At 46.8% G+C, this 17,602-nt stretch overlaps 1 protein-coding gene across 6 annotated transcripts in view; it reads left to right on the forward strand.

Moving 5' to 3' along the window:
* Rbp (RIMS binding protein) overlaps positions 1-17,602 on the forward strand; it is a 419,392-nt gene that overhangs the window by 331,466 nt on the left and 70,324 nt on the right. For all 6 annotated transcript variants that reach the window (XM_075889336.1, XM_075889331.1, XM_075889334.1 and 3 more), the window contains 4 exons: positions 3,480-3,614; positions 4,120-4,218; positions 4,786-4,994; positions 15,489-15,570. In XM_075889336.1, coding sequence (XP_075745451.1) covers positions 3,480-3,614; positions 4,120-4,218; positions 4,786-4,994; positions 15,489-15,570 — 525 coding nt within the window. The remainder of the gene's footprint in view (positions 1-3,479; positions 3,615-4,119; positions 4,219-4,785; positions 4,995-15,488; positions 15,571-17,602) is intronic.

Raw genomic sequence — 17,602 nt, forward strand, 5'->3', positions numbered from 1 at the left:
TTCATGTTATACTGATCTGATTCTCAATGTTCACAGTGAGACGCGTATATGTCTCCTCACCGGCTCTCCACCCATTGCCGAAGGTTAATAATGTTGCTTTGTAGTGCTCACCTTCTGTATCGAGAGTGGCTCAAAAGCAACGGAATACAAGTTGTCTTCAATTTATTTTGTCTCATTAGTAAGGCAAACGAACTTTTCCTGTATACGAAATATTTTTTTGATTCCGACTATCCTTACAGTCACCGACTTAAGGACAGCAGGGCCCATTATGGCTTCCCCGGATTATTGAGGGGGTGAAGTGACGGAAGGTATTCGTTCACCAAAAACATATCTGTTCACCAAATCCCGTCTGCGGCGGCTCCATTTTCGACGGAGGCGAAAATGTTTGGGACCGGTGTACTTAGATTTAGGTGCACGTGCTAGAACCCGAGGTATGCGAAATTTCCGCAGCCCTCCACTGCGGCGCCTCTTATAATCATATCGTGGTTTTAGGACCTTTAAAACCCCGGATATAGTAATGTCATTATTGCGATAGCAATTATATGCACACTCTCGGTTGCATTTTGCTGTCGGTGTCGACGTTACTCACTGTATATGTATATGAAAACGCAAGAAAGAAAAAAATCCATAAAAAGACTCCGGAAAACTTAACTTGGGTCCTCTGAATCGCGAGTGCGAGACGTTAACCACTGAGCCACCAAGGAGCACGTCTTTCAACGTACAAACGGCAGGCTATCTATATCTACCACATACCGCTGCTGACGGGCATCTCGAGAGGGCTGGGGGTGGGGAGGGGCTTTTGTGTTTTGAGCATTATGAGCAAGATGGCGCAATGAGCGCGCGTAACAAGATCGTCTCGACGTGGCGGCCGCGCTCTCATCTCCCGCGCGCTCTTTGCCCTTGCAAAGATCAGGGGGTCGACGCTCCCTGCGCGCCCTTAATTATCTCGCGGTAGGGAGGATCGTACGCCCTGGCCGGCGTTCGGCTTTTACCGGAACGATTCTGTTTTTGTTACTGGGCGCACAAAGGTCACTGTGTTCGTTGCAAAGTCTACGTTTGCGGAAAGAGCGCGCTTTTGAGACACAGCGAAGTAACAACTGAGATGTTTATTCACGTTTATTTGTACCTGTGAGTACGTTTCGTGCGTCATTTGTGCGTGAAAACGGCGGGGCACGTTTAGATCTGCTGGTCATTCTGCGCGTGACCTTCCAATTTGTTGCTATCGCGTTCATCGCTTCGCCTTTGCGGCAAAGCTGTGACTTTATTATTATTATTATTATTATTATTATTATTATTATTATTATTATTATTATTATTATTATTATTATTATTATTATTATTATTATTATTATTCATCTCTCCCCTATAAAATTACTCTCGCCATCAGCGAATAGCCTAGTTGGCCGACTCTGCTACTAGCTCAACGTTTACGAACAGCTTTATGAAACTATTACAATCTTCTTTCTCCTTCTTTATTTTACTTTGCCTTCGATAGCGCGACTCAGTCGTAACAACTTATGTCGGCGAAAGCTAAGTCCGGACTGGTCATAAAAAGGTGACTTCGCAATATAACCGTGATTGAACGTGACTAAACCAAGGCTTGTCGAGCGTTAGCGGCAAATTGCAAATGTTCTGCTAAACAGTGTCCTAATATTTTTGTAGCGTTACTCTACCAGTCGACAAGCATATCGCCTAAAAACATGCTGAGCCGTGTCCCGCGTGGCGTCTTTGGCGATACGCTGTCCAGATTTCTCATTTTGCCGGCGACAAATGTTCAGGTCTCAAGGCGCGCGCGCGCCCGCCGGCTGACGGCTCTCCAACCGTCGGAGAGGGGTGCGTGGGAGAGGAGAACAGACCAACACTGCGCCTGTCCGTTGCTATGGCGACACGCGTGCAAGAAGAGAAAGGGAAAATTGAGGTTGGCGTAACTTCGAGGTAAAACGCGTGGACAAAGTAGGTTTTTGTATTTGTACCGGCAGGAACATAGCTATCGCTCTATTTTTTTGTATATATAGTACATTCAAACTAAGCATGCAGATTCGACCCAGTGCATCACCTCGCAATTGGCTGCACGCACTTATAACAGAGGTACGACTGCCGCGTTCTCAAAAGCGATTGAGCTCATAAATACGCCGTTCCCTAGGCTGCCTGCGCGGCAGCGCGAAATATTTATTGCGTCCATTCCCATCCAAAACGACGTCCTTCGTTCACTTCTGCAACCACAATGCGAAAGTGCGCAAGCGAAGTGCTTTTCAACAAAGAAAGAAAGAAAAAAAGAAAGAAAGAGAGAAAGACAGAAAGGAAGAAAGAAAGAAAGAAAGAAAAAACTAGAGAAAGAAATAAAGGAATAAAGAAAGAAATGAAAAAGAAGCAAATAAAAAAAGAAGAAAACAAATAATTTGTGAGGCAAAAAGCAACGGGGTGAACATATTCCCTCAAGGAGGTCAATTGTGATGGCGCAAAGCTGCGAGTCGCCTGAAGTCAAATGTTCCGAAAGCGACTTGCATTCGCAGCCCGCGCATTCTGAACAAACCCCTTCTGTTTCAATGTGAGCGGAGCACTTCGTGGATTGTCGCGCATCTCACAGCGCGCTAAAGCATCTATTCCACGGCTCGCGTTCGATTGCCTTTGTCTTTCGGATCTTTCAAAGGTTCCTAGGATTTCACTAGCGATGGCTGAGCGGGTTTTGAATGTGGGTTATATATCTGGTCCGTTTAGACCACCCGTCTTCCGAGCTAGCCGGGAATGACGTCGCACACTCGCACGTGACATCAGCGCCGCACATATGTCTACGTCGGAATTAAGAGGCGGCAGGATTTGAAATCAGGGTCTCTGTAGTGTCCGATGCCGTAGCCGCTGCTCCGCAGACGTAGTAGCGCTTGGTGTCGCCGAATAAAAACACCTTCACAAATGTTTCTTGTTCTAAGTCCGTCAAAACGACTGGCTGGCTTTTCATGGGGGCTTTTTACAATGGCATGACGTCGTGTTTGAGACGACGTTATACGTCATTCACACTTAACGTGCCAATTGACGACTTTACATTTCTCCTGCCATTTTTATGTGTTTCTATTCTTTTTTTCTTTCGGAGGCAAACTCGATATGGGCCTCTGCAATATCTACAATACCCGCTCTGTAACGCTGCTGTAATTTCTTATTGAGGATATGGCAGCAGTGCTGACGGCTGCGCGGCGGCAATTTACCAGCATGTGCGACCTACACAACTCTAACTACCGTAGCCACTTGCATACTACAAGCACTCGTTCACAGTTGCTGATCGTGGCTTGTGTTGACTGAATCACGCCCAGTTCAATCACTGTGTTGTGTACGAGTTTGCTTCGTTTTCTTTTCCTATAGCTTTTGCCTTTGTCCTTTCGTTCTGCGCTCGGCAGTCACTGACTCGACATGTTTCATGCACTTATTGAACATCTGTTGTATTTTCGTAAAAGTGCACCCACGCTTGTTGTCGTTTGTTTTTGCAGGCGAGGACTTGCTTGAGTTCCAGACGTCCATCCTGTACGGCAACCGCGACTCGGACGACAGCAGCGCTAGCGTCAGCTACGCGCCAGACTTGGACAACCTGGCGGGATCGGATGAGCAGCACAGGCTGCCTCCAGGTGCGTGTAATTTTACCATAGCCGACGGACCGCTTATTTAAAACCCGGCCCCCGGATACACGGATGTGGTCCACGTTATAGTTTGGACGACGATTCAATTAATTGGTGTTAGTCGAGGACATGGGAGCAAAGCTGCATCTGCAGAACTGACGTTCTATGATGCGTAGATTAGCGACTATTTCTCTGTGACACCATAACGGGCACATAGTGTGATATGCGACCTGATTATGCGTTGCATGTCTGCACCAATATATTAAACAATAAATCCCCTATTGCACCCCGTCGTTTGGGATTACAAATAATCTGGCAGTGCGCGTTGTTGAGATAATCTCATTGACGTCGGTAAGTCATTGTGAAATTGTATTTGCCAGTGTTTCTGAGCTTAATGAGACCTTGTTTACAAAAAAAACCATCGTTTTATAGTCAGTGAACTACAGGTACAGGGGCACAGTAGGCTTACAGCAGTCTGTGACAAAACCGCGCTCGTTTTTCTCCTTGCACGCAGAGGACTTCCATCGAATGAATGACTACATCGATTTGGAAGATATCGAAGAAGTGGACGAAGACGCGCTTTCCGAAACCGAACGAGAAAACGACGGCACCGGTGAGTGTGCGAGCTTACATCACTCTTAACAGGCCAGTAAACCTTTGGAAAGAACTGCAACGCATTTTAATCGATGAAGGTGCCATGAAAATGCTTGTCAAACTCTCTGGGTCGCTTTCTTCTTCCATCACTCACTCAATTATCCTCACTCCCTCTATCGCTCACTCCCTCAATCAATCAATCAATCAATCATTCCAGTCAGTAGTAATCAATCATGTATTGCTGAGTGACTCGATAGATCAGTTGATCGATCTACCAAGAAATCAAAGAAGAAATAATTTCAGTGAGCCATAATAAATCACGCAATAACGCTTTCTACTGAACTTCTTGTGCTTTCCCTTATTTACCTCGTTACTATGCAAATTATCGCTACATTAACCATGCGTATGTTCTAAAAAAGTAGTACTTATATTTTGGCTCATTCTACACCACTCCACAAAGCAGAGCAAGCGTACCTTTCGCGGTACTATAATGTTAATCAATCGCGGGCTGGAAGTGGGGTTATCCTCTATGCGCACTCCATGCATGACACGGGGGCCGCGGTGCGGGGGTCCACGTCTCCTGCAGGCGGCGCAGCGGGCTTTCCGGTGCCTCCACCGCAGCGCCTGGTGCTGGAGCGCCAGCTGAACAAGAGCGTGCTCATCGGCTGGCTTCCCCCCGACGTGGTGCTGGGCTCCCTGGAGGCTTACCACGTGTACGTGGACGGCGTGCTCAAGGCCACCGTCAGATCCGGGCACCGTACCAGGGCGCTCCTCGAAGGAGTCGACGCGGCACAGGTATACATATACAGTTCTTCCCATGGGCACTCTCCTCTCTCTCGTGTACGGCTTTAGTCACGGTTATGTGTGTTTTGAAGTGAAGCTGTGTACATCCACGAAAAAAAAAAAGTCTGCCGCAACGGAGCAGTAGTGATGGGGTTAGAATGCAGACTAGAAGGATCGAACTTGCGAGTTCGATCCTGGCAGCGGCGGTCGTATGTCGATAGAAGCAAAATGGTTGAAGCCCGCATAGTATGTAATGTTAGGGCTTGTTAAAGAATGCCAGATTGTCAAAATTTCCGGAGCCCTCCAGGACTATATAGGGCATTAAAGAAGAACGGCTATTTGGGCTAGTTGGTTTGAATTCATGGTAATAAGGGCTGCAGCGCGAGCACGAAGGTGCTAGAAGAAACAGACGAAAGGCGAGGCAAAGAAAGCAAAGAGGACAACACGAGCGCTGACTACTACTGCAGCCCTTATTACTATATAGGGTGTTTGCCGTAATCTTATCTTGGTTTTGGGACGTAAATCGTCAGATGTAAAATTTAAACAAGAAAAATCGATTACGAACTTGTATTTTTTTTGCTCTTCTTAAGCTTTACTTTTCCTCTATCTTTCATTTTAATTCCCCCATCCCCAGTGTCGTGTTGTTGAGGTGAACTCCCCTGAGAGAGACAGTTATGATGTGGCACTTTTTTTTTCTTCACTTCTTTTAAAACCACTCCGGTATGCCGAGAGCATTATGTAACACCACTGGAACCGGACACATAAGTCCTCAGCTTAACAAGTGATCCCCACATCAGAGCAAGCACTCAGTAACTGCGGCATCTGGTACAGTCATACAACCATTCTCGCCCCATAGTGGTGAATATCGGAGTTCGCGTGATGGACCGAGTCTGCGAGGAAATTGAACGAAGGCCGCGGCTTCGGCTAGAGATAGAGTTAGTTCGAAGTGCATAGCGCTTGCGGTAAACATGCCTTCTCTGTTTGTGCTTTTTCGCTGCACGATGACTTAGGTGTGTGCAAATCAACGCGCTCCAAGAAGTTTGACTGCACATGGAAACACGATCAAATGATTCGCTGTGACTCTGCGGGTCTTGCATGTTGCTCATAGCGATGCGTCGACCACGGTGGTACGTCATTTTCGAGCGGTAAACCAGCATCGCCGACGCATCACTTCCGATGTTGCGTGAATATAGGCTGGTACAGTGTTTTGTTAATACGGCGACCACAGTATTTGTCCTCATCTGTTGTTCTTCACGCTGGACTTCACGAATTGTGTTGTGGACTTTTGTACTGACATTTTTTGGCGCGTATACAACAGATACTGAACTATTAAAACACCTTTTGCTATAAACGAGACGAACAGAAAAGGTTTACGTAATGAAGCGATAGAATGTGTGCCATCGACATGACGTGCTGACGGAAACGTCGTTATACTAGGCCAACGTGACTGAGGACAAACCGAAGTGTCAAACAATAAAAAAAGGAAGCAGCTGTAAGTGGGGTATGAAGCGCGATGAGGCGAGAGAAGCAAACGATGTAGCTAGAAGAAGAAAAACAATGAACGTGAAAGGGATATCGACAAATGGCCACGAAAGTTGCGGTCCTCTCCGTTGTGAAACCACTCACCGTCACCACGTGTGGTGCGTGCCGCTTCCACTGTAGCGTGGCCATCGGCAGAGGTGTTTCAGCCTGAATCGATTTTATTTTATTTTGTTTGTCGCTTTGCCCACTAAGAGCGTCACGGTCGATTGATATCGCAACGAGCTATGCAGCTCGCCCGCCTCCTCGGGCTGTGCTGTGACGGCCACTCCCCTAATGCGAGAACGTGAAACGTTCATGGTAGCCTGCCCCCTGTGCGCATTCGATTCCATTCGCACGATTTGCGGTACGCACCTTTGAACGAGCGTTCGTTCAAAGATTTCGTTCCAATAAATTTTGTCATTTTCTTCCTCCGTATACTTGGTCTTCCAACAATATTCCATTTCGCCGAAATAAAGAACAAAAAAAAAGGAATTACTCCGAGAGCCAATACGTGCTGCTAATGGTCCCTTGCGTCCTCAAAATGTCGCCTGAATCACTTTCCCGAATAATTATATCAGATGACCCCACTATCGAAGAATATTATTGTCTTCCTAATCGATCACTGCAAGGAAAAAAAAGAGTTCATCAAGAAAAACCGGAGTTGCAGGGTTTTTCCGCATATTTTACGTGATTTCTCTCGTCCCGTCACGTGCGCATTACGAAACGTGAACGATTTCATTGTAGTGCGCTGTGGTTTTCCTACCACGCCAATTTAGCGCGCTTGGGGGAGAGTGGTAAAGGGTATAAACTTTATTTATATGTGTGGCTTAACGTTCCAAAACCACGATATGATTATGAGGGACGCCGTAGTAGATGGCTCTGCAAATTTCGACCACCTGGGGTTCTTTAACGTGCACTCAAATTTGAGCACAATGGCCTACAACCTTCCCGCCTCCATCGGAAATGCAGTCGCCGCCACCGGGATTCGATCCCGCCACCTGCGGGTCAACAGCCGAGTACCTTAGCCACTAGACCATCGCGGCGGGGCGGGGGATCAACTTCATTAAAGCGATATGCGAGATGGAATTGACTGATGGATATGTTGGGTCTAACGTCCCAAATGCACTGTATGATTATGTGAGGTGCCGTGATGGCTGGCCCCGGAAATTTCGACCACTTGGTGTTCTTTAACGTGCGCCCAATCTGAGCACGCACACAGGCCTACACCATTTCCGCCTCCATCGAAAATTCAGCTGCCACCGCCTGGATTCGAAACCGCGACCTGCGGGTCAGCACAGCCGAGTACCATAGCCACTAGACCACTGCGACGGGGTCATGCGAGATGGAAAGGGAGATAGACGGCGGCGGTGGCATTCGGCTGTACCCCGTGCCAACAAGTGTGTCTGCTGCAAACGCCCCCCTCTGTGTATGTCAGCTATTGGCCAATAGCACGCGAGACGGTGTATGACGCTGAACAGCAGCTGCCGGTAGTTCTGAAGAGAGTGAGGATGAGTATCTGTAGGAAGAGTGGGGGCTCAAGAAAGTGGTAACTCCTCACTCCGCTTGGAAGCGCCCCTTGCCACTAGTTAATGGAAGATTTCACGGAGGCGTTCACTGCAGTGTCGGCGTTTCACAATGAGTGTCTCTTTCACTAAGCATATAGGTGGCTCCAGTACTCCTTTAGAGTTCGCCAATGCGGCGAACTTTGAAGGTCGACTGCTTAAAAGTTTTCAGACGCCCTAAACACCTACTATCAGGAAGTGATGCATGACCAGGCCAGAACGCGAAACAAAGATATCCTGTATGTATGACCTTAGAGTTGAGTGGGTGCTCAAACATACCGTAGGTTTAGTAAAGTAGAATGCTGGGACATTTGGTTCAACGTAATGTGGAAATATATGAGAGCACAAGGTAGGTTTTTTTTCTTTTTTTGGGGGGTTGGCTGGTGGGTGAGGTGGCATATTGAAGTGATAGTTGGTTGCAACTGCGCATTTGTGTTCTCGTGCAATGAATGTTTTCTCATAAAAGTTCAGTTGTAATTTAAGCGTCTTTCCTGTCTAATGGGGGGGGGGGGTGAATTAACATGAAAAGAAGAGAAAAGTGAGCCCCGTAACTGTCTCTCAGCAGGAGGACACCTCAACAGTAGCTCACGAGGGGGGGGGGGGGGGGGTAAAGGAAGGATTAAAAGGATAGGATTAAAATGTAGAGAGATAGAGAGAGGAAGGAGAGAGCGATGCGCAGGGCTAGTGAACGACGGAAGTAAGGAGAAGATAGCAAACATGGAGACGGTTCCAGGAGTCCGAGCATGGGGCACCACTTAGGAGAGCTCTTGTCGGCGTCAGGAGGTGGCGTAGGGCGAACCCAGTCGTCCAGAGCTACGCTGTCGTCGGAGATCGGCGTTAACAGATGGCGTAGGGCCAGCCCAATTGGCCAGAGCTGCGCTGTCGTCGGAGATCGCGAGGGCACGAACGGTCGGAACGAAATCCAGCGAGCGAATCTCCTGTAAAGTGCTCTGTTCCTTTTATCTTGTGTGCTCATATATTTCCACATCATACCGTAGGTCTGTATTTGCGCCACAGTGGTGACCATTGGGTGTGAGCTGTGTCCCAGTAGGGGCTATTTGACGGCTGCTATCTCCCGGTTAACCTTCTTTCCTTCCCCTCATCTATCTATCTATCTATCTATCTATCTATCTATCTATCTATCTATCTATCTATCTATCTATCTATCTATCTATCTATCTATCTATCTATCTGTCTGTCTGTCTGTCTGTCTGTCTGTCTGTCTGTCTGTCTGTCTGTCTGTCTATCTGTCTGTCTATCTATCTATCTATCTATCTATCTATCTATCTATCTATCTATCTATCTCCGGCTCAGCGTGTGGGTGTTGTTCATCCTGCCGTCCTGGGAAGAGCACTCGCGTTACGCCAACGCCAAGTGAGCTATTCCCACGGTAGCACATGAATTCGCAATACTTCGTCATCGCTATCTCCTATTTAGTGTGTGGGGTCTACACACGTGCTACTTCCTCGGATGATGCTTTGAACTTCGGGCATCTTGCTACGCCTGTTCCCCCGAGAGCATTGCACGCTTGCTGGGAAGCATCACCCGGTGTTTTCTCTCGGTGATTGTAGCTCGGCCTTTCATGGTGAACTTTAAGGTGTTACGGGATACTCTTTTTGATTACCGTTGGCTCATTAGAGCCAGGACGGAGCCTGCTTTCGGTGATGAAACAGAAGAACGAAAAGAAAGTGGCGACAAGTATGAGCATGAAAAAAAAATGACTGTTCTTTAACAAATATCTATATACGTGCAACAAATTATGGCTATTACTTTCACGGTTACTCTTCACCTCAGTTATTTTGTTTGTTTATTTGTTTGTTTGTTCGTTCTTTTGTTTGTTTAGTGTTGAGGAAAATGGTAACGTTTCATTTTCTAAGTGCCAGCTAAACTCTGCGATGAAGCACTGTGCCAATCCATCTATTGTAAGTTATTTCGTCACTTGCGAGTCGCTCCTTCGGCAGTATTTTCTCCGTTTTTTCTTGCCGATGAAATGATACGGAGCGTTTTATTAAAACGTATGCCTTACATGGTTCATCAGACACGACTCTTCAGAGGGAAAACCGTGCGCCGATATATCCGCTTTGGTCGCAATGTAGCTGCTACAGCCCAATCACTCTCTGCTCGATATTTCATTCGTGCGACTGCAGTCCTAAATCTCTCAACCAATCAGAGGTTCAGGAACAGCACGTGCAGCTTATTTTACGGGGCAACAGGAATGCGAGTACATCCTGAGTGGCAGTGGGTTGGGGTGCACACTTAGGTGTGAACATCGGTCGCCTTGCATGGTCTGCCGATGCGTTTTGCTGGAGTTCTCGGTCTCTCAGTGTATTACACTACGACAGCATTGCTCTCTTTTGAGGCTATCTATCATATATACATATATATATATATATATATATATATATATATATATATATATATATATATATATATATATATGAGATAGATAGATACATAGATAGATAGACAGACAGATAGATAGATAGATAGATAGATAGATAGATAGATAGATAGATAGATAGATAGATAGATAGATAGATAGATAGATAGATAGACAGATAGATAGATAGATAAATAGATAGATAGATAGATAGATAGATAGATAGATAGATAGATAGATAGATAGATAGATAGATAGATAGATAGATAGATAGGCAGACAGACAGACAGACAGACAGACAGATAGATAGATAGATAGATAGATAGATAGATAGATAGATAGATAGATAGATAGATAGATAGATAGATAGATAGATAGATAGATAGATAGATAGATAGATAGATAGATAGATAGATAGATAGATAGATAGATAGATAGATAGATAGATAGACAGACAGACAGACAGACAGACAGACAGACAGACAGACAGACAGACAGACGGACGGACGGACGGACGGACGGACGGACGGACGGACGGACGGACGGACGGACGGACGGACGGACGGACGGACGGACGGACGGACGGACGGACGGACGGACGGACGGACGGACAGATAGATAGATAGATAGATAGATAGATAGATAGATAGATAGATAGATAGATAGATAGATAGATAGATAGATAGATAGATAGATAGATAGATAGATAGATAGATAGATAGATAGATAGATAGATAGATAGATAGATAGATAGATAGATAGATAGATAGATAGATAGATAGATAGATAGATAGATAGATAGATAGATGCTAACTACGCACGTACGAACCGAGTATGAGGAATGGGGGGAACACAAAGTTTGCGCGTTCCTTGTAGGGGTCACGTGACGCTCGGTTGAACTTCGGAGGCGGTGGCGGAAGCGCCACTGTGCCGCAGATGTACAGCAGGGGCCACCGCTGACTCGTCCTGTTGTTCCGGCATGCCTCCCTTGAAGAGCGAGGAACCGGCTTCGCATCGTTGGTGCACACATGTACAGGCGTGCATCAGTGTTGCCCGAACGAAAGGATTGCGAGAAGCGAAGGAGACCACTCCAATTAGACTCCCATCGCTCTACGAGTATGGCGTTCCCGTATAATTCTCTGGATTCGCCGCGATAGGACACGAACGTGCTTGCCAGCAGTTCGTTCTGTTCCAATCACAATGAACGAAAGGCATTCCAGTTGATTTTCCAGCTGTCTTCGCGTTTCGGTTGATGGGTGCCTAGAGGATAAAGCGAAAGAAAAAGAACAATTGGGTCAACCCGTAACGTGTTTTGGGTTTACTTTTGGCAATGGCTCGGATGTTGAGAAATGAGCTGACTGAATCGGGATATTCTGCATTTGATGACAGGGCCAGCCGACTCCAAGCTTCTGGAAAGTAGTCTGATTTTGTTGATAGTGGGTGTTCGTGAAGAGAGGTGCCAAACAAATGAAGTTTCACTCGAGGAAACCATGATGCTGATAAGAGACAGCATATGGCATGCATAGAAACGTATAGGACGCAATGGGACGTTATTGTACTCTACATACTGATAACGGCGATAGTGGCTTCGGACCGATGGTGGGGCCCTGGAAAGTACCTAGATCAAATCATGCAGCTTAGATGTTCGATCATGTATTCCTTCTCAATAGAAATTTATATAAAAACATACACTATGTCCCGCTAAATCGAACCATATGTAGAGGCGAAGCAGTGGGCGCTAAAGGCGCGTTTACACTATAGAGCCACACCACACCGATTTTGGTCTTAGGGAGTGCCTTTTGTCTTGTCGTCGTCCAATTTACACGGCAATGAGGCAAACAGTCCGCCGATTGTCTCTGGAAGAATCCTTCCGCGCCTTGTCGTGCTCACAGCTTTTTGTTGGCCAATTCTCTAGTCACACTGGAGGCACAAACGGAGACACCGACTAAACTTACACACCTGCAGCTCATTTTCAGCCATGTTCCCTGCTCTGCCATTGTCCTTTACCGGCTACGCGGCGCAGCCCCCGCCATAATCCACGGCCTCGTTTGATGCAATGGGGACACAGAAAAGGGAAGCGAAGAAAGAACTTTTGTTGGGTGCGCAAGATGCATATTCAGCCGTGGAAGCATCGGAGATCTCCCCCAAGATTACTCACTTCGTTTTCGTTTGAAGCAGAGACATGGGCAAACTTTTGCTCAACCGCAGATCTCCCGACTACACGCTGACGACCGGTCTGCCGATGCGTTTTGCTGGAGTTTCGGTCTCTCGATATATTACACTACGACGATATGCTGTCTTTTGAGGCGGCGTCGTCGGCGGTGGCCTAGTGTGCAGGTGGTCTGGCGACTTCGTCGACGGGTGACTTGTAGGCGACCGTTTGCGTTTGACTCGTGCATTTGTCGGGGTAGTGTCAGTGTCTTGACGGTCTAGTGTAGACGTGTCTTAACGCTTACGCTGTGGTAGCGTTGACGCTCGCACTCATCGCGGCGTTGCGCAAGAGAAAAAACTGGGAAGGCGCAAAGCACGAAGTGATGGGCTGATGTTTCCTACTAGCATATGCCAATCGCTGCTGATGGACAATGAGAGACAGAAGACTCTGATTTGACACAGAGACCCGCAGTCTGCTTTTGCTTTCACGCTGCAAATTTTCATTTTTCAACATTGCCCAGCAAAAATCTCCTACCGACACTATCTTGGAGGCCATTATCCAGAGCCTCTATATACGGGTTGGCCACTGAACAGCTGTGCCGCGCGAGCAGTTGGTTTTTCAATCAAGAAACTCGCCAGCAGAAGCTGCCTGCGTCGGTGTTACAAGGAAGAAAGAGGGGGCATAGGAGAGGAGAGATATATCGGGTGGGACGTGCATGCGCAATGGGAAAGGGGGCGGTGTAAACGCCGCGGGGAGGGATGCCTAGAGGAGAGAGGGGTAGCATAGACAACGCCTTGTCGATGTTGCAAAGTGAGAGGGAGTGGACACGCATGCGCAGTGGAGAGTGGACGCCACCGGATGAAGTAAGCTCATAACATGCTTCGCAACTAAAAGAGCGGCGAGTTTCACTTCGCACACTGCTGAAAGAACGAAGCCGATGTCGCCCTTCGTCAGGCTCGCACTCACCCATATTTGAGCGTCTCGCATTGGTTTGCTCTTTCCACTGACCTTCGCTCTCGCGCATCTTAGCGTGGCGCAGCCCGTCTTCCTCGCCATTCGCCTCGGCGCATGACCACGTGACCAGCGCCACGCCAACGGACGGAGAAGCGTCAAGTACGACCAGCTTCACTCTTAAAGATAATATTTTTCACTCGTTGCTACTCACACACCTCTAATACTGTGTCGAACTTGAAGCAGCCCGAAAAAAATTAGGACAAGAATAGAAACGAGAACAAGGTGATCAGCCCCGAATGAACCGAATCGGCAAGACCAGCAAGTCGTTGCTAGCAGTGCCATAGGATGTATTCACGTGACGTCATTCGCAGCGGGTGCTAGTGCGGCATTCACCGTATTCGTGGTTTCGCGCGCTGACGTCATCGTTGGAATACGACCGAAGTTCTCTGCAGGACGTGTTGTTTTGATATATATTCAAGAAAATGTCCTAGCGAGATGCAGCGCCACCAAACATCGGCATATCGTATGCCGGATCGCTGAACGACCGCATCTACAGAAGCGTGTGGCGGTGCACTCGCTTGCGCCACCTAGTGGCAGGAGCTCTGTGAATAGCTCCTATACTTACAAAATGTCGTCAGGCAAAAAGCTTTTGCCGGCGTCTATATCGCAGCGCTTTCGTATGTCTATGGTATTTTTGAAAGAGTAAAAGTCTTCCAAATTTTGGTGCGCACAGATATGCGCATTAAAAACAATAAAAGGGGTGTTGTTTTCTCCATTTTGTAACGGTATTCATTGTCGCACCTTTCAGCACTGTTTTAGCTAGAGCTCGTTTGTTTTCTCTTTTTACTTTTTTCTTTAGCACGAATCCATACCTTCGTGAAATGTGATTTAGCAGTGTGCAACGTTGGGCGATTTGGTGCACCGCTTAACCAAAGGCTTTTGACGCCGCAAGTCTTTCTTAAGGTAAAGTGCCAGGACGCGAGGGGCCCAGGGTTTAAAGAACCGCATGCAAACTAGCACGTGGCATTTTAGTACTGGCGACGCCTTCCTGTTTGATCACTTCGCATTTTGAGCTCAAGAATAAGCTCGCTGTCTTTGTGAGCACACGCTGCACTTTGACGCTGCTTTTTCGAGTCATTTAACAACCAGTTCACGAGGAAGGAAGGAAAATAGGAGAAAAAAAACGGCAGGGAAGTACACCAGCCTAAAGGCAGCCGGTTTGCTACCCTGCGCATGGGAGGGGGAATGGGGGAGATGAAAGATAGAGGATGCGTAGTTTCTTAAAGGGGCCGTGACACGCGGCCACCCACCAAGTTGCAGTTTTCAGCAAAAAATAGAAGTAGATCGCTTATTGTGATCATGTGTGAAAAATGGACCTTGAAAAAAAAATATTACATTGCAAAGTTATCCCTAGATGTCACCGAATGTAAATCCTGCCCATGGCCAGCTACCGCCATTTAGCCATGGTGTCAGTCTCGTCTTGTGCTTCACTGAGCAGAGCCGTCGTCTTCGACCTACGCTTCCGTCGCTGCAAATCGTTCGATTTTCAATGCCAAACTTAAGCAATCTGTAACAGATTCATTGTACGCGTAGTTACCTCGAAACAAAATCGTTGACAGGAATGAGCTGTTGATGCTCGTAAAGCAAGCGGCTTGTTACGTCACAGCTCACGAGTGCGCTAATGTTGTGAGACTCATGGGCCGCGATCGCGTTTATAGAAATGCTCGGTTAAATAACGCGCTCAACTAAATGCGCGGGCATTTCGACAGTTTGTTTGCGAACACCGGATTAACCCGCGTAACAGAGATTAGGAGCGAAAATGGGATGTCGTGGCCCCATTGACTCTGACGCTGTTCTCGTGAATCTTGATGCCCTTCTGATCTATGTGTTTCCTTTTTGTACTTTGCAATCTTTATTCTTTTCTTTTCTCTTGACAGCCGCACCGGATCAGCGTGAGGTCAGTACTGACCTCTGGCCAGCATTCCAGGGATGCCGCATGCACCATTGTCATTGGAAAAAGTGAGTGCTCCTCTGAACCACATGTCTCAAACTCATCTGCTAGTGAGTTGTAGTCCCAACATTAGGCTGTCCCAACATTAGGATGTGAAGCTAGCGAAGCGGCCGTCAGCGCATCATGAGCGTAACATGTAGTTATGTTGTTACATGAGACTTATCTCATGTTTATCATGTGCACCAGTATCTACCTTCGTCATCCATTCACGACCCGTAATACCGAATTTGATATAATAGTGAATCTAGCTAAACGGCTGCCAGCACATCATGAGCGTGGTATGTAGTCATGTTATTGCATGACACGCATTTCATGATTGTCATGTTTGCACCAGTACCATACCTTCGTCATCCATTCAAGTCCCATAGTACCGAATTCGGTATAAGTGAAGCTAGTGAAACGGCCGCGAGCGAATCACAAGCGTGGCATGTAGTCATGTTGTTACATGGCGCGCATGTCATGATTTGCTTGTTAGGGTTGGTCGCTTGTGTTCGGCATGCAATCATGTCATACCATACCAGTTTCACAACATTCCACGCGAATGAAACCACCACAAGAGCTGACCACCACAAGATGAAATGTAAATCATGACATTCATAACATACATATCTTGATTTTCATGATATGACTAGTCAAGTATGTTCTTAATACAGTCATGTTATCCCATGCCAAATTTGGTATCGATACGATTATTGAAACGGCCAGGAGAGCTAAAAGTCGTAGGCGGCTAGACAGACGGACAGACGGACAGACAGACAGACAGACAGACAGACAGACAGACAGACAGACAGACAGACAGACAGACGGACGGACGGACGGACGGACGGACGGACGGACAGACAGACAGACAGACAGACAGACAGACAGACAGACAGACGGACGGACGGACGGACGGACGGACGGACGGACGGACGGACGGACGGTGGGTGGGTGGGTGGATACGCTCAAGGTTGTTGAAGCTCGCTAAGAAATGATTTTAAAATATTCCGTTGTTGCCGCCGCATGTATAAAATGTGGAGGTGGCCTTCTCAGCTACTTTCCAACTGATTTGGCTTCACTTGTATTGTTATATCAGACGCAGGGATGCATCCAGTGTCACTAGTTGCTCATGTGGCTTCGCCATCACGCGTGCATTGGTGAACACCTGCGCTGCAAGATCCACGCGCTGTTTGAAACTGTCTTGCAATCCCACCTGAACTGAGCAAGGACGAGCTTAGAGTTCGAGAATGACAACACCTCTGTTTCAAGTTTTTATGGCGATGATTTTGCGTCATCCTGAGACATCCGCAGCCGTTCATGGGTTTGTTCCGTTTGCCGCCTCATGTTGTCTCCTCCGCCGAGACTGCTTAGCTGATGACCTTTGCGCACATTCCTATAGCTATTCTGATTATGTGCGAGTTCCACGCGTCGTCTTGCAGCTCGGTGGAATTCGTTTGTTAGGCCAGTTCAGTATACAACACACAGTCGTCAGCAAACATTCTAATACGACACTTACTTGTATCCAAAATATCATTGATAGACCCAAGAAAGAGAAGTGGGCTGAGTACGGAGCCTTGAGGTACCCCTGATGTCACCGAAACTAAACATGAACATGATCCATCTAGAACAACCTTCTGTTTTTTTTTTTATTGAAGTTAAATAGTCCGCAATCCATCGGCAAATGGTTTGATGAGTGTTCAAGTTCTGCAGTTTTTGAAATAGAATCGAGTATGATGCCGTATCGAAGGCCTTTTTGAAGTCCAAAAATAAACAATCAATCTGTCCTCGATTACCTAAACCAGAGCTATATCATGATAGAATTCATTTATTTGCGTTGTACATGAAAAACCCTGTCTAAATCTGTGTTGTTTAGGATTGAAAATTAATTGAAGTTAGGTGATTTACTTGAGCAGAAAAAAGAACATGTTCAAGTATTTTACAACAAATCGGCATCAGATGAATTAGTCTGTAATTTGATACATCTGGTTTAGAACAATTTTTGAAAACGTGCACAACATTAGCTATTTTCCAGTCATGAGAAAGCTTGCTTTTATCGAGTGA

This window comes from Rhipicephalus microplus, chromosome 3 (genome assembly GCF_043290135.1).
Source record: "Rhipicephalus microplus isolate Deutch F79 chromosome 3, USDA_Rmic, whole genome shotgun sequence".
In the NCBI taxonomy this organism is placed as follows: Eukaryota; Metazoa; Arthropoda; class Arachnida; order Ixodida; family Ixodidae; genus Rhipicephalus; species Rhipicephalus microplus.